The sequence below is a fragment of the Aythya marila genome, assembly GCF_965140915.1.
Source record: "Aythya marila genome assembly, chromosome: 14".
NCBI classification, from domain to species: Eukaryota; Metazoa; Chordata; class Aves; order Anseriformes; family Anatidae; genus Aythya; species Aythya marila.
Window position 1 is genome coordinate 523023 of NC_139055.1, and position 18046 is coordinate 541068.

Genomic DNA, 18046 nt, shown 5'->3' on the forward strand with positions numbered 1-18046 from the left:
CAGTACTTAGTGGGTTTTGGACTACTCTGCAGTGGTGAGCAAGCATTTATCGTTGGATCAGGATGGTTGTCACTCCACAGTACCAGGGAGTGAAGGCCAATTTTTACTTTGCACTTATAAAGAAAAGAGTGAAGTTACAGAATCACAGAATTTCTAGGTTGGAAGAGACCTCGAGATCATTGAGTCCAACCTCTGACCTAACACTAACAGTCCCCACTAAACCATATCACTAAGCTCTACATCTAAACGTCTTTTAAAGACCTCCAGGGATGGTGACTCCACCACTTCCCTGGGCAGCCTGTTCCAATGTCTAACAACCCTTTCGGTAAAGGAGTTCTTCCTAAGATCCAACCTAAAACTCCCCTGACGCAATTTAAGCCCATTCCCCCTCGTCCTGTCACCAGGCACATGGGAGAACAGACCAACCCCCACCTCACTACAGCCTCCTTTAATGTACCCATAGAGAGCAATAAGGTCACCCCTGAGCCTCCTTTTCCAGGCTGAGCTATCCCAGCTCCCTCAGCCACTCCTCGTAGGACTTGTTCTCCAGGCCCCTCACCAGCTTCGTCACCCTTCTCTGGACTCACTTGAGCACCTCAATGTCCTTCTTGTAGCGAGGGGCCCAAAACTGAACACAGTACTCGAGGTGCGGCCTCACCAGAGCCGAGTACAGGGGGACGATCACCTCCCTAGCCCTGCTGGTCACACTGTTTCTGATACAAGCCAGGATGCCGTTGGCCTTCTTAGCCACCTGAGCACACTGCTGGCTCATATTCAGCCGACTATCCACCAATACTCCCAGGTCCTTCTCTGCCAGGCAGCTCTCCAACCACTCATCTCCCAGCCTGTAGCTCTGCTTGAAGTATAGTGATATGTCCAATTCTTCTCAGAGCAAGTGACAGAAAGAAATGGAATCTTTTCTAATATCCTTCCCCTTCCTCTGTACTGCAAAGAGCAGTACAACAATATGAATCTGTAGGTAAAATGAATTGGGCTTTTCAGACTGCTCAGTCCACCCTCAGCACTGTTTCATGTAAGTTGTCACAAATGATGAAGCAGCACAGTCCAGCAGTGTAGGATATGGAGGTGCAGGTGTTTCAGAAGAATGACTCAACTTTTCTGTTGTCATCAGCTCAGTGGTGACAGAAACTGGAACTAGATGTGGCTTGAGTGGGATGGAAATAAATTGAATAAAGAATGTGTCAGTGCCTCTTGCAAGGTGCTGATTAACTGAGAAATGTCTCATAAGAGTGGCTTGGCAGTTGCTGTTGTCTGGTGGGACACTTCCATCTCTATGGGACAGAGCAAGGTTCCCAGCAGCAGCACCAGCCAGGGCCACCAGTCAGGTGAGGGAGGAGAAGAGCTGTGCAGGCTGCCAGCTCACTTGTGGTCTCAGCAGTGAATTCTTGCTTGATACCTTACTGCTACCGAGTAAAGGATCTCTAGGGTCCATAAAACTTGTTTGGGTAGATGTATAGGTTTACCCATGTCCTTCTTAGGATTTTCCTCCCTTACACCCCATGACTGTGGAGGTGGGGGGAGAAGGGGCAGAGAATTATTATTCTTGACAGATAGATGGGTTCTGCTTCCTCTGGAAGCTGTCAGCACAGCCTTGCTGAGACTTACTGCTTTGCCCATGTCTGAGCCAGTCTCTTGTGCAGTCAGTGATGACTGGGACTCATCATCCACATATGGTATATCTGCTCTTTTTTGGTAGCAGTGATTAGTAGAGAATAAAATGAGTTCTTATCACACAAGAGGAGTCTATGGAGCTGTCACATCAAGCTTGCTGGAGCTTCTCTGCCCAAATCTTTTTCCATTAAAAACTGTTGAGCTTTGCTGAAGTGGTAAACATTGCAGAGAGTACTGATTTCAGTTTCTTTGGGGGAGCATTTTTTTGCAAGGGTCTTTTAGCTTAAGAATTCCCTGTTTTTTTTTTTTTTTTTTTTTTTTTTTGTTGTTGTTGTTTTTTGTTTGTTTGGTTTTTTTTTGTTTGTTTTTTTTTTTTTTTCCCTGATTTCCTTGTTGCTTAACATTGCTTAACATTAGGATTCATTACATGGTATATTGCTGCCATTTACTTGTTTTAAGAGTGATACGATCAACTAAAAATTCCACTTAGTTCTAAAAATATAGAAGAAAATAGAAAACTTCAGTTATTATAGATGTCTATGGTAACATGATAATACAGGTTGCATGTAACTTCAGTATACATTAAAATTATGACTTTTCGAAAAAAAAAAAAAAGCAAACAAAATGATTCCAAACTAGAATTCAGAAACAAATACCACTGAAAAGTTTTTCTTTCATTTTGCAAGAGTTGCCAAAATTATTTCTGTGCTGGCACCCGAAAGAGCGAAACCATTCGATTTCTCTTCACTGCCTGCTTTTAGCCCCTTATCATGCAGGCTCTGGAGGAACATCTGCTGAACGTTGGCCTGGGGTGCATTCTGCAGTCCCTAGACTGATTACCGTGAGCATTTCGTTGCAGTTCCTGGTACCAAATCCAAAGAAAGCACAGGCAAGAAGACAGATTTGGAGGAGTATTGGCCATGAAGGCTCAGCTTGCCTCTCCTGTTGAGCCAGCAGAGCCGGCCCATGTCTGAGCAGGAACTTGTGTAGAAGCTAGGCACCAGGTTTTTGTGAGCAACGAGACCCAGTGCCCCACTCCAATGGAAGCTGGGTGTTCGTGTTCATAAAAAGGAGCAGCTCCGACCTGGCTGCAAGCACGTGCACAGCTCCATGTGCCAGTGATCGCTGTGGCACAACAAAAGCAGAGATGCTGTTTTGTGCTGAATGGACTATGTCTATGATGGGCTGGATGGCATGAGGGCTGTGATAGGAAGTCATTGTCTTTCTGAGGACAGCTTCCTAATTGAGTATGAGTAATCACTTTAATAACAAAGATTAGCACCAGGCCCTCTATGTGAGGCAGATACATGTATATTTACAGAATAAGTCTTTGGGAGATTTTGTATTATATGGTATTGACATCATTTATAATGATCCAATTATAATAAGTCTCACCACTGTGGTGTCGTGGAGAAAGGCAGAAGAAAAGGAACATCCAATTTTAAAGTCCATTATGGAAAAGCTGACAAAAGCTAAATAATGTCATTGTTTTGGGGTCATTTATTATGTGTTCATTATATGCTTCAACTTAAGGGGGGAGGTGAAAGTCCAGGGCTCGGTACTGGGGCCAGTCCTCTTTAATATCTTTATTGATAATCTGGATGAGGGGATCGAGTGCACCCTCAGTAAGTTTGCAGATGACACCAAGTTAGGTGCATGTGTCGATCTGCTCGAGGGTAGGAAGGTTCTGCAGGAGGATCTGGATAGGCCGGACCGATGGGCTGAGGCCAACTGTATGAAGTTCAACGAGGCCAAGTTCTGGGTCCTGCACCTGGGGCACAACAACTCCAAGCAAAGCTACAGGCTGGGAGATGAGTGGTTGGAGAGCTGCCTGGCAGAGAAGGACCTGGGAGTGATGGTGGATAGTCGGCTGAATATGAGCCAGCAGTGTGCTCAGGTGGCTAAGAAGGCCAACGGCATCCTGGCTTGTATAAGAAGCAGTGTGGCCAGCAGGTCTAGGGAAGTGATTGTCACCCTGTACTCGGCTCTGGTGAGGCCACACCTCGAGTACTGTGTTCAGTTTTGGGCCCCTCACTACAAGAAGGACATGGAGGTGCTCAAGCGAGTCCAGAGAAGGGCGATGAAGCTGGTGAGGGGCCTGGAGAACAAGTCCTACGAGGAGTGGCTGTTGGAGCTGGGATAGTTCAGCCTGGAAAAGAGGAGGCTCGGGGCGACCTTATTGCTCTCTATGGGTACATTAAAGGAGGCTGTAGTGAGGTGGGGGTTGGTCTGTTCTCCCACGTGCCTGGTGACAGAACGAGGGGGAATGGGCTTAAGTTGCGTCAGGGGTGTTTTAGGTTGGATATTAGGAAAAAACTTCTTTACGAAGAGGGTTGTTAGGCATTGGAATGGGCTGCTCAGGGAAGTGGTGGAGTCACCATCCCTGGAGGTCTTTAAAAGACGTTTAGATGTAGAGCTTAGTGATATGGTTTAGTGGAGGACTTGTTAGTGTTAGGTCAGAGGTTGGACTCAATGATCTCGAGGTCTCTTCCAACCTAGAAATTCTGTGATTCTGTGATTCTGTACTAACAGCCTCTGAAATATGGCAGGTCTGTCCAGTGCAGTGGTGGGGTGCTCCAGATCCTGGAGGCAGCATAATGCCTAGTGTCCCAAATGTTCCTTGGTTCTACAGGGGAGAAGATAATGTGTTTGTGGTATGGAAAGGAAGTTACAAATTATAAGTTTTTTTTAAGGGCTGTAAGTTTTAGGAATACATAGACAATTACAATAAAATAATAAATGTTATTTGAGGTGAAATGCAAGAAATATTGTCACTGACTGTAACACAGTATATGGCATAGTTGCTAGAAGTGCACACAACCACAAAGTGATACACAGGTGGTTATTTTTATACAATAGTCTGAGTTGATCAAAGGCCTTAAGGCCTTCATTTTTTCATATTTTGTAACAAAAAAAAAAATATTTCTACTGTACAAGAAAACACAAAGAAGGAAAGAAAATATTAATGGAAGCCAAAACCACTTTGATATATCTGTCTCCTACAAGTTGTGACTGAAGGACCAGTAACTCTGGTGCCTACACAAAAAACTGTGTTTTGATGAACTGGTAAGAACAGTCAGAATTGCCCACCTATGCTGCAATAGTGGCCTTTGCTTGCTTTGGAAAGTTTCTCAAGAGACCTCTTAAATCCTAACATTGCAGGGAGCACAGTGGACAGGGATAGTGCAGACAGGTGACATTTTTTCTTCTCTTATTCCTACCCTCTGGTCTTGTGACTCCCACACAGACATCTTTCCATTGTAATTCAGAACTGTAACAGGCATAAACTGCAGCTCCAAACCTTCCCAGTGTGACCCTAAATGCTAAAGCCCCTTTTCTTCTGCAGGGGAACAATTTCCCCTGAGCCAGAGTCATCTACATCTGGTCGGATACTCCTTGTGGAATATCCGTGCTATCTCAATGCAAAGATCAATTTAATATCTTATGTCCAGGGTCTGCTTGTACCCTGCTCTGAGTCATCGCAGTGGGGTTCAGCCAACCTCTTCGTGCCTCAGTCTCCTCCAGGGTAAACCAGACAGGTGACGTGTTTTTGAAGGCTGGTGTAAGGCTGAATTGAGCAGTGTTTGCAAGCTGTTGGCAGGCAGTGGAGGTGGGTCAAGATTTCCTGTGTTTTGACTACCATTTATTGAGTGTTTTGTTTGTTTAAAATTTATCCATTCTGAGTTGACGAGACAGGGGAGGAAGGGCTCCTGTTTGGATTTGAAATGAAACACCATATCAGGCTCATTCTTATGCATTTCCCTCTGAATTAATTTCAATTAATTCAACTCATATTCTAAATGAGTAATTTCAATTTAGTGGTTCCATATGCCTCTTTGGAGATTAAATAGTTAGTTCTTTTTTTTTTTTTTTTTTTTTTTTTCCTGGCCATTAGTTTGAGATCAGGGAAGAACATTGGTTGCATTTTTACATCCCCAAAGACCATCTTCCAGGATATTCTTCCTGTGTCTTTGACAGGCAGCTGTCCCAGCAGTCTGCAAGGCATTATATTCCATGGAAAAACTCCAGAGAAGGAGGAGAGGAGGGGGTATTATTTCCCCTCTGGATTAAAATTGGAGGTCATTTCTTAGGGATGCAGAGGTGACTTGATGAGAAATGTTAGACTTCCACTCCATTTTGCAAATATAAGTGTGTAAGTAGTCTTTATATATTTTACTCAAGATAGAACACCCTCTTGAGTAAGTTTTGTTGGCAAAACTGTGCATAGACTATACCTACTGAAGTGCTAATTATGGTAAATGCTGAACCAGGCCTGGATTGTGGGTGTTCATTTGCACAGTGAACCTGGCATCGCATTCAGGAAGTCTGACTCAGTATTACTACAATCTTTTCTTTGAATCTAAGTAATCACAAGACATTATTTCCATTTGAGTTGTTATTAGTAGGACTATGGTGGTGGCATTATCCTGGCTCTCTAGAGAAGCAATGCAAGGGGCAATCAGCAGTCAGAAATGCTCACACATATCACACATTTTTTCCACTGATGTTTCCATGGCAAACACCACACACTTGTTATTTGGATGGTGTATTCATTTCTTTGGACTCAGGATAGATTTTTGATAGAATTAAAACTCCCATTAATATTTATATCAGTGTTACTGTGAGTAAGCACGCTTATTTTAACTTGAGCTGCAAATCAGTTAGTTCCTTGTAATTACAGTACCGCTGTTAAGTATTCAAAGGCTATACAGTATAGTGTCACGGGAAACCTATTTTAATTTGGTGGTAAGTCAATGTTTTAATTTAAAAAACAAACAAACAAACAAACAAAACTAATTTACCAAGCATCTTAGCTTGTCTTTTCCCAGCCAGGTTTTGCAAGCCCTCTTCAATTGATTGTATTTAAACACCTTGTTTTGTCTTTGAAAGTTTGGAAGTTATCATGAGAAGTCTTAGGTCCAGTGCAGCTTATAAGTGTGTATCTCATCATGTGTCACTTTGAATAAAAGTGCATGTATGAACATAGGCTGGAAGAGGTTATTTATATCACAGTGCAGCTTCTTGGTCTCACCAGCATTGCAATATACTATATTTTCATCAACTTCATTAAAAGTTTGTCTTGTAGAACAAGTCTCAAGAGTGGTGCATATATTTTTGATTTATGATGCTTGCTTGCATTTATTTTTAGAATTAAAACTATTTTAACTCTGTAAGTCTTTGAAAAAAAATATATATTTATATGGATCCCCTTGAGGTCATTGGGATTTTCACTTGCAGGAAGACAGGATATGTTGGTCATTGGTATTTTTGTGTGTGCCCTTTCCATGCCAGCACCTGAAGCTAACTGGGTGTAGCATAGTATGCTGTGTGTACTGGTATAAGAAAGCCTTTGGGAGCACATTGAGCATCTCCTGCGTGTCCTCTGGCTGAGCTCTGCAGGGTCAGGTCCATGCTCACCGTGCTCGTCCAGCTGTGTTCTGCCTCATACTGAGCTAGGTTCAGGATCAAGACAGGACATGGTGCTGTTCGGCAGCTCAGGAATCTTCTCACATGCCGCAGAGCCTATGGGGAAGGAGTCAACGCAGGGAATGCAAAACCACATTTCCCTCAAGCACCAGCTAGGCAAGACCACTAGAACCTTAACTGTGTTCAGTATGTCACACTTAGATGACCATGGAGTGGATTAAAGATTCATCTGAGCTTCCAGTTGAATACCTGTCTTCCATTGTAAAAACAGAAATGTTACTTTCTGCAGTGCCAGTGTCCCGGTTGGCCCCGAAGCCCTCTGTTAGCCCTAGGTTCTGTGTGGATGGGTGGTGTATGCACAGCCCAGAGGGCTGCCTGTCACGTCAGCTTGGCTTCCTGCCTCCAGGCATGCACATCAGAGCTGTGGAATACAAATACGTGCAGGCAGACAACAGAAAGTTGTGTTATGATAGCTCTTTGCAATTGTATGGTTTTATTTTGACATGTGCTTAACCTCTATCACGAGGAGCCAGGCCAGAGTGGTAAAATGCAGTGTATGGGTGTCTTCACTGGAGTAAGTGTGCACCCATGAAATTCTTCAACTTATAACTGTCCTTTCTAACTCTCTCCACTGCAGGACAAGGTCTCTACCATGGACATTGAACGCCCAGCTACCTGTGCCTATTGCCTGTGATGGAAGAACTTGATGTTAATGTGAGGTAGGATGAACTGCATGGCTCCTGTACTGCGTCTCCAGCTGGTGAGCTGCAGGGGCCATGGCCATGCAGTGTGTTCGCAAAACTGTGGGGTATTAATTTCTATTTGCCTGTAGGTTAAGGTATCTGCTTGTGCAGCAGTGCCTGCTTTGGGGTTTCCTGGAGCTTCTGTGAGCATTGCTTTGTTATTTGTGTAAATGTAAGATACGGCTTAGTTCCTTGCAATAGGACAGATGAGACCCCAACAAAGACCAGTCATAAGCCCATCTGTGTCTCTTGAAAGCGTGTTCCCAGGGTTTTTTTTGTTTGCTTGTTTTGTGTGTGTGTGTGTGTAATGCTGTAAAAATTTGCAACCCACTCTCTCCCTTCTTATACTGGTGCAAGTAAAAAATGATGTCATATGTCAATTCAAATCCCTGGGCACACTACTGGTATCAACAAGGGACAAATTTTGGTACAGATCACTTTGATCTTGGAAAAGTGATGCCAACATAAAATGTTCAAGAGGCCTGGATCCTGCTTGCAGCTGTCCTCAGGCTGTGGGGCTGGCACTGGCTCTGCCACTCTCCCGTAGGTACAACCTGCAGGGTCTTTCTGCAGGACTAGGATTTGTCCCTTTTTGTCTTGGCCTTTTGACTGGCCCAGCAGCCACTGATGTTGAACTACATGGGGAGCTGAAGGAAGCCCCACCAAGCCCGCTTTACACAAGGACGTGAAGCTTCTGACCAAACTCAGGCTGCTGGCCCAGACATCAGAGGAAGCAATGTTCTAGTAGCAGCAAGGGGTGTATGTTTCCATAGAGAGATCTCTTAAACTTCTGTAGGGAATATCTTTTTGATGTCTCAGGTTTTTAATTCCAGGAATAATTCTTCACCTTCCCCTGCCTGAACACTCAGGTGAGAAGTGCTTATAGAAAATGGCACTGATAGAAATGTAAGCACTCCGATCTTCCAGAAAACTATTCCCTAATGAGTTACTGAGGACAGATCAGGAGGAAACAGTAAAGAAGAAGGGGAAACAAACAGTGTCTTGCCCCTCAAGAAGATCCTGTTATCACAGCCTTCTAGCTCCTGGGCTTGAGGTAGGGACATGCCTCTCTTCAAGCAGTGTCCCACTCTCTCCAGTTGCATGCACAGAGGGAGATGACGCATCCTTAAAGATGACTTCTTAATAGGGCTCCTCAGAGCATTATGCTACCAAAGAGAACATCTCTGGTCTTGATTCACCTACTCAAGCATCAGGAAAGTCACCAGTAACTCGGGTTGCTGCTTTAATGCACGCTTAGCAGGACACATTTATAACGTTGTAATCAGTGCCGAGAGGTAATGTGTTTTGCCTAATGAAATTTGTCTTGACTCTCTAATACCAGAAGCGTAGTTAAACGTGAAGGCTACTGCAGTTTCTCTGTAAAGGGAATAAAGGTGCTGACACCAGACAATTTTCCCTGCAATCTTTTCCTTCCACTAAAGACTGTATGATAAAAATTATATTTCTGACAATGAAAAAAAAAATCCCCCAATATACACTTAATCATTCATGGAAGTATAATCTTCTATTTCTTCTTTCTTAGAAGGGGCACAGTGAAACAGGCTCAGCCAGTGCGTGGGCACATGCTGGCTACATCAGAAGGGAAGTGACCTTATCTTGTCCCTCTATCATATTCTTTTCAGTAACGTGCTATTTGCCGCTGGTGGAAGCAGACACTGGGTAGGTCTGACCCAGCATACACATTGAAGCTATCTGCTAGAGTTTTGTAGTTCACTTTTTATAGGAATCAATAGATCATTATCCTTTTTATCCAATTTTTAAATTTTACTTTGTCCTATCAGCACTACTCCTGGCCCAGGCCAGGGTGAGAGGGAAGGACTGCAAGGCTATGGGTACTCTTCTGGCCCTGCCCATGGACACGATGTGATGGTGTCTGTGTGTCCATCCACCCCTCAATCATGCTGTGGCTGCATGAGCCCCTGGCTCTTGGATCTGTACCAACACAGCAACCACCTGCAGTGATCTTCTGTGAAGCTCTAAATAAAATCCCACTCCCAGACAAGCTCGTTAAAAGTAACATGAAGTCATAAACATTACAAATTTGAAAATTTAAGCTGATGTTTCCCAATACTTTGCAGCATTCATGCCTCTTTGCAGGTGAATTAGTCCTTTGGTCTGTGCTGGGGCAAGCTGCAGCTTGTGTGGAGTGTGCTCCTTCAATAACAACAACAATAAATGAAGCTGGTTCCTATCAAAATTAGGCTTTCTGAGCATCTTTCCTCTTCCTGGATGCAATAGTTCCAAATGTACAGAATAGCCTGCATGCCATGTAAGTGCCTGGGAGGACAGGGGGTTCGGCCCTTCCCCTCTCTGCTGGGGGCTCCACTTTGGTCAGATTGCTGCCAAAAATGCCCTTTGCACAGGCCCAGGAAAAGGTTTTTGAGAATCAGTCCATCTAAAAGATGCTTTCTACTTAGAAAGTGCTGGTGCAGCCAGCTGATTTGGTCTTACCCTGGCAGAGCAGTGGAAACATCAGAGCAGGAAATTCTCGTTGGTAAAATATTTCATCTGACATTGTGTTTAGATGTTAAAAGGCAGCATAAGACATTTCTGGGGATCTGATGAATGAAAATCCATAGGAATTCGAAAGCTCTTTTGAATAAATACTGATTCACCATTCCCCAGCTCTTTTGATGAAACACTGGTCAGACCTCGCTTTCGTTATATTTCAGGAATGTTTTTATTCCTTTGTTCCAGGTGGCTGTGTTTGAGCTATACAGATGCAGTCCTTCATTTTGGTTGCACACACAGACTTCTTCTATGGGTATGATTTTATTGACTCCACACTTTTCCAGACTATGAATTTTTATCTTTGAGCACTTTGCCTGTTGGCTACCAGTAAGTAGCTGATGTTTCTCTCCTTTATCTGCCCTGATTTGGGCTTTTTTTTTTTTGCTGAGATGTGAAATTCTCAATGTTTTCTTTCGAAGTCAGGGGTTTCCATGCATTGTTTTCCAGTGCTGCACAAAGCTGCATGGTGAGCCCCAGGGTTGGGAGTGCTCAGTTCCCGCTCACTCGCTCTGTGGGGCTAAGAGATACTCCCATGGAAAGTCCTCAGGCGAAGGGAAGCAAAGCTTGGGGAAACAGGAGGTGCTTTGACAATGCGGAGTCAACAGTGGGATTGATGGAGAGATGGACGGGCTGGTTTTGTTTGGAGCTGAGCCCTGCAGAAACGCACGCTGCTCTTCAGTTCAGAGCAATGTGCCTGCAGCTGTCCTGCTCTGGCCAGCTGGGCTGGCCATGGTGCAGGGCTCGTCCTCCTGCCCTCAGGTGGTTTTGGTGAGGTCTCCAGAGGACTCCAGGCCTTCCAGTGAGGAAGGACTTTACTGTCTGAAGCATTGCAGGCAGATTCAACTTTGCAAGTCTTTCGTTTACATGGAAAAAATTGGTTATGTACTCTACAAAGGCTGCAGTGTGAGGTTAGAGACACATTCCTGGAAATTACAGACAGCCTGCTTTGGGACTTGTATTTATCACAGCCGAGGGGGGTGGCAGACCTCATTTTCTTTAATACTAGAGCTGAAAAATAAATGCCCTTGCAAGTATTTCCTATTTATATTTTATAGGATTTTTCAATTTCTTGTAACTTGGTGATTGTTATTGCACACATTTATTATATGCACTGGGTTAATGAGATGCTGTCAAGTGGTTAAAATGAAAACCCAAAACCTTGAATGGGCTATAGTATGGGGGAAAAAAAAAAAAAAAAAAAAAAAAAAAAAAAAAAAAAAGCTTTTCTCTTTATTTCCTTCTTTTCAAGCAAATATATAAAAATATTTGTCAGACGTTTATCAACAAGTGTACAACAGTCCTTTGCCCTGTCCAGCTCCAGCCAGCAGGCACCCAAGGCACACCATAGGCTGTTTGCTGTCAAGGAGCAGGAGCCCCCGCAAATGCCTTCACCGCTACCCTCAATTGCAAAAGCCTCTTCTACCATCTGGAGGTTATGACACCGCTTTGCATTTTCTTTGCCAGACCTGATGCAAGGGGCTGCTTGGAAATGCTCCACTGACATCCTGAAAACTGTTGGCTTAAGTTTTTAAAAAGAGCTTTTGGCACAGGCAGGCCCCAGAGTAGTTTACAGGAGTGCAGCAGATAGGGAAGTTGCAGCTGATGACCAGGAGTAATCTGAACACTTTTCAAAGGACATGAACTGATTTTCACCTCTTGGCTATTTCCACTGGACAAGCACTCTATTTCTGCTAGGATTTTAACCCGGGACTTGTGCTCGGGACTTGTAGAGCTGGGCTGTCTTCCAGTTCTTCTGCCAAACTTTGTGACCTTGGGCAAATCTTCCAGCCTGCCTGAGCACCCCCACTGTGCCCAGTGGAGTCCCATGTGGGCTCCAGCACCACAGCCCTGTGGCTTCCCAGCAGGGGAGGCACAGAGGAAGGGCTGGGGGGCATTCACTGCCCAGCTGTGGATCTGCCGGTTCTTCTCACCCTCTTGGGCAACCAGGGGAAGTCCCTGCTGTTGGGTACGTGTGAGCATGGTCAGAGCTGTTCTGTCTACTGCGTGCTGAGTAATAGTGAAGTACACCTCAGGTGTCAGGCAAGGGCTGCTATGCTCCTGAGAAATAAGCTTTTGGAAAAACAAAACAAAACAAAACAAAAATGCTAGAAAGTTCAGTGCAAGCAAATAGTTTTTATATAAGCCTTTTTATTGTAGCTGTTGGTGAAGGTAGACTTCCTTTCCTAAATTAACTATGGAGAAACAATGTATTATTTCAGTTTGTCACAACAGTAATTGCTTTTTATTTTGAAGCTGAGCCCCCAAAACAACCGAATTTTAGATTGATGTTTATTGCTTCTGAACTTGGCTTTATCAGCTTTAGTTCTCTGTTTGCTGAAGGTATTTTTGTGGCTTGAAGTACTCTGAAAAGTGCAGAGCCCTCCAGCAGAACTGTGTGGGGTTCATTAATCTTGTCTTGACTTTGAGAAATGAGAAGCAAGGTGAGAGAAGAAGGAATCAAATTGGTTGAATTAGTTGTTTGGAACCAAAGAAAACATTCCATTATTTAACCTAGCTGCTGCTCCCAAAGTCCTTGTACAGAGGGACAGCAGAAGCCAGGTATTTTTAACAGTAGTTGAACTCTGTGATGATCCGTGCTGATGAGCTCGAGCAAGTCCCCATCCTGGAGCCTTCCAGTGCTGGTCAGAGGGTGCCCAAAATCCCCTTGGTCCCCTGCTGCCCTTGCTTAGGGCACTGGCAGCAATGCAGGTTGAGACGGGCAGAAGTCAGAGCCCAAGGTGGCTGTCCAGGGCAACTGGGGCTGTGCTGAGAGGCTGGAACAAAATGAGCATCTCCCTTAATGGATGTAGGGAATGGGAAGGTTTTAGAGAAGTTTGTGTGCTGTCTGAGAGCCTTGTCAGTGGGAATTCATGGAAAGCAGAGTGTTTAGGATTCCTCAGGAAGGTTGCAATGTGTTTATTCCTATATATACACAAGATCTCCTCAAAACCTTTCCAGCTTCTACACTTTGAGTCATTAAATCATTATTTGTCTCAGCCCTCTGGTCACATTTCTGTTTAGGTGAGAAATACCAGGCTAAATAGGCCAGGATCAGCTTAGAGCACTTCCTTTCCTCGCCCCCTTTCTAAGGGAATATCATCTCTAATACCTCTGTAATACCCACTGCATCCATCCAGAAAAGTATTTGCTCATGCTCTTCTGTGGGGACAGACATGCTGACTTGTACAGATCCCTCTCTTCCCTGCCTGCGTCCCCCAAAAAGAGTCGGTGTGATCAGTGGAGCGCATAAGTGACAGCTGAAGGTTTTCATCCTGTGACATACATGTGATACAGCGCCCTATTCCACTTGCTACACTGGTGTGGATTAGATCACATTTTCTCCTAAGGATATGGCAGGCAGAACAAAATACCAGAAAAAAAGGCAAAGTAAAAACCTGCAGATCCCCTATGAGGCAAAACTGAACTTTTTTGATTTACATCAGTTTTAGATATGACGACGTATGCTATGCTATTGAATTAAATGGCCCATTTTATAAGCAGCCATTCGAAAGAAGGGCACTTTTGGAGTTTTGTAGGCTAAAAAAATTTGTAGGCTAAAAGAACTTTTACTAAAAGTTCTCAGTAGCCAAAAAAGCCCTGCAAAAAGTTCTGTGCCGAATCCTCCACACAACCCAGGCACTGCTCAGCAAGGGTGATAGCTGTTAGCAGCCTGGGTACTTTCTTTATTGAACACTTTTTTCCTCAGTTTCTAGGGAAACACTTTATAGCACTGTATTTATCAGAACGTCTTTCCAAACACCTCCGCCAACACTTAATTAATGGAATTTTTAAGTATGGCTCCAGCTTCTGCAAATCAATAGCATGTTCCCAGGCGGCAGCTGTGGAGCAAGGAGATGAATCTGCTCCGTGAGGTTTGTCGGAGGGTGCAGCGGGGCTGTGCACCATGTCTGCATGTGCTGAGCCCCCCAAAAGAGGCAAGGCTGTAATGCACGGCTGTGATGTTACTCTGTGCTGTTGTGAGGGTGCCCTGAGGAATATACACAGATGAAAGTGCCCTTGACAAAGAGCTGGGATGTAAAAATTAACTTTTTGGTGCCTTTCAGCACAGTCTTTCTTTAGCTTCAGCATCCACCTGCATGGTGGCAACCTGTGGGGATTTGGAGGAGAGTGTAGAGGGCAGCTCAACAGTCCCAAAACCTGGGATCTCCTAGAGCAGTCCTGGCTCTAGGGGTTGCAAAGACAGGCAGTTGCTAGGAAGCTGCAGATTGCCGACAGCAGGAGGATGGCCGTGACCTTGCTGCTGTTTTTTGCCCACAAAAGGGCAGGCAGGCAGTACTGCCTGGGGCCAGGACTCTCTCCTTGTGTTTTCAGGCCTGACCCTCACCGTTAGGCTGGCAAAGCTCCATTTGTCTCCATCTCTGGGTGTTCTAAAGCCAGCCATGGCTGGAGGCTGTGAGCGACGAACCTGGAAGAGGAGGACAGGTGTCTGGAGAGGGGTTGCTGCCAACCCAGGGCTGTGCGGGAGGTGCAGGGCCACAGCCTGTGATATTGGCGGGGCTGTGTGTCACTGTAACAGGGCTGTGCGTCAAAACTAAGCAAACTTGTAGGCAGAAAGTGAATGGCTTTTACTCGCCACTCAGTTAAAATTCCCTTTGGTTTTATGGAAAAGTGCCAGAAGACTGTCCTGATGTCCCGGGTAGACATCTCCTCTGGGATGTGGCTTTGGGAATCGGAGCTGCGGTGAGCTGGTACCAGCTCCAGATCCCTGCTGTGGTAATGTGTGCGGCTCCAGGAGCCCTCTGTCACTTTATGAAGAGCATTTATAGTATCTCAGATATGAAAGATACCATATCAAAACACGTTTATTTCTATTTTTGTGGCTTAAGGCCTTAAGTTAAGGCCTGCTATGGGTTGGGATAAATGTTGATAGACTATCACCTTGGAGCAGAGTGCATCTCCTGGGCAGATAAGAACTGTACTCCAACTCTTACCTAGTGCAGCCTTTCCGCTGTTTGGTTTGCTCTTATTGGGGTGATAAACACACAGCACATTCATTGTTCCCTGGCCTGGCAAACAGTCATAGACCTGAACCTCCATCACCATCTGAGCTGTTAACCTAGGACTTGCTGTCACCTCTCCTCTGCCTTCCCAAAGGCAGAACACGATGAAATGAAGCTGTTCTCTGAGCACAAGTTTTGGCATCTGATGGACAAGAATATAGGGAGCTGAAGTTTTCAGGGAGCATTGAGCTGTTTCAGGGTGAATCCAGTGTAGGGCAGGTTTAAAAAGACACTAAAATCAGAGATGAGGGAATGCCAAAAAGTGTATGAAGGCAAAGGGTTCCTCCTCATACGATGGGGAGATAAAGTGCTGTAAGGCTGTGATCACCTGGGGCATGTATGCAAAAGGACTTGCAAAGAGGCACATTCAGCTCTTGCACTTTTATGGTGTCCCTGAACATGGCATGGGGTAGGAATTAAATGATCTTAATGTTCCTTCCAACCTGAACCACTGTGTGATTCTGTGATTTTGTCCCTCACTACAACCCAAGTAACTGGAGTCCAAACTGCTCGATGTCTGAGCACAGGAACGGGATGTGAAGGGTCTTCCTGTTACAGGTGGCTTCTTGCAGTTGATCCAGCTCTGCTCCCCTTGCAGTTGGTTGAAGCTTAGCATGACCTCATGTAACTCAAGTTCTTCCCAAGATGTGGTGCCTTGATCAATAATTTGATCTGTGTGCCAGATGCCCTTATTCTTCCTGTCTGAAGAATGGTAAATCTGGAAAGATAAAAATAAGTAAGATGCCCTTGCAGAAAAGCCCTTAGGAACAATCTCAGCACTCGCCTGCGGTGCTGGGGACAGGAGCCAGGTTTCCAGCTCTGTGCTAGAATACCGATGATAAATAAATCAGCAGCTGACCTTACCGCACTTTAGCATGGCTGTAATCTCAGAGAGAAATAAAGGAGAAAGAAGAGGGCTCTGCATGCTGCTGCTGAGGGATGGGATGGGGTGGGCAGGGCACTTTCGAATAGTTGGTTATCCATCTGTTGATGGGTCAGAGTGCAGGAAGGTGAGGGAACCAAGCAGGTCTTTTCCCCTCCCTGGGCGCAGGAGCTTGTGCCAGCATGAGAGCAGTGGGAGCATGTCACGGCTGTTTTCCAGTCCTGTCTCTTCTAGGGAGTTTGTCTGCCCGGGGTGGACAGATCTTCCTCACTTTTCCAGAGCCTCCAATGTGTTAATGCACCCAGTATCTGCTTGTTCATTTGCTGTGTGAGTTTCACAGTCTTCTCTCCCCATGGGAATACTGGGTCACTGCTCTAGCATGGCACCAGCTAGATGTAAAAGCATACTTCAGTGATTATAGCATTGGGCAAGAGAGTGTCCTGATAACTGAGTTATATTTAAAAATCAGTTGCAGCAGTCCAATGTGTGTAAACAGATTACTCACTGCATCCACAGTTCCTTTGCCTAATCTAGAAAATCATCCAAGCTCCCAGTTGGTTTATGGAGCTCCAATGATGTTTTTCTATCTCCTTATCTTCAGATTTGTATTTATTGATATTTTTTTTTCCAACTTTGTTTTAAAGGCCAGGACCTGAAAACACAAAGGCTGCTTGTTCCCAAAGCCTTATTTCCACAGTAAGATCACGGGGCTGTGGGCCAGCTCATCGCTCACTGTCAGTGCATTAGCCTGGAGACCTGTCCAGGGCTTGCACTTCTCATGAACTTCTTGAGGACTTTTCTGGAAACAGGCTCTGTCTACTCAGGGAGTCTAATAGGACAATAAATAAATCCAGCAAAAGGAGAAAATAGCCAAGAAAAGCCTAATTCGTGTTGACTTGGTCAAGAAATCCTCAGTACAGATAGCTCTGAGGAGTAAGGAAGCTGCCCAGGAGCTGCTCGATGTATCTGAGGCTGCTCAGATAGAGTCTCAGGTACTTGGAGGACATGTGAGTAGAGGATATCACAGGAGAAACCTCTACAAGGCTTGTGCATGGGGATATGAGCCTCTTCTTTGCTGGTAGAGATCCTTGGAAAATGACTGCCTTACTTTGTTGGGGATTAAACTGTTTCTGTTGTATTTTGTGTCATGCTGGAGTGGAAGAATGTGATTTCTCCATTCCCAAGCAGCTGAGATAGATTTGGTCCCATTACTGACATTATTTGCAATTTCCATTTTTATGGGCCGTAATGGGGATGTGATTCTCAGGCAGAGTTGGCAGCTACAATGAAACATGGTGTTTTTTTGTTGTTTTTTTTTTTGTTTGTTTGTTTGTTTGTTTGTTTTTGTTTGTTTGTTTGTTTGTTTGTTTGTTTTTTATAAATTCCTTGAAGTTCAGCTACTGTTCAGTATGCTTTTCTGAGCCCAGCAGATCTAGAGCTAGTCCAATTCAGGCACCTTGTGTTTTTGTATTGCTTTTACTCTTCCCTGTAAGCTGCACTCAGAGTCCTTGTTGCTGACATCCCCTTGCAGCACTGTGAGGATCTGTTTCGAACTGCCCTTGGAGACACACTGTAACACTGAAGTTTTTATTGGAGTTAAAAGCAGTAACCTGATTTAGCTAGGTGTCCCTCACCTGGAATACCCACTGAAGTTAGCAGCAAAGTTCAAGTGGCCAGAAAATTAATCACAAAACATAAATCAGCTTTCTGGACTCGCCCTCAGTGAAAGTGTACTGAGCCAGCTTTCCAGAAACATCACTGTATTAAGGTTTTCAAGACTCTTTGATTTGCAGGTGCTATTAAGTTGT

General features: G+C 44.6%; 1 protein-coding gene across 1 annotated transcript in view; it reads left to right on the top strand.

Annotated features, from left to right (window-relative positions):
- Window positions 1–18046, top strand: part of HTR4 (5-hydroxytryptamine receptor 4) — a 127264-nt gene that overhangs the window by 34059 nt on the left and 75159 nt on the right. Inside the window, exon 2 of the mRNA XM_082771254.1 lies at window positions 7697–7778. Within this exon, the coding sequence (XP_082627380.1) occupies window positions 7753–7778 (26 nt within the window). The 5' untranslated portion in view covers window positions 7697–7752. The remainder of the gene's footprint in view (window positions 1–7696; window positions 7779–18046) is intronic.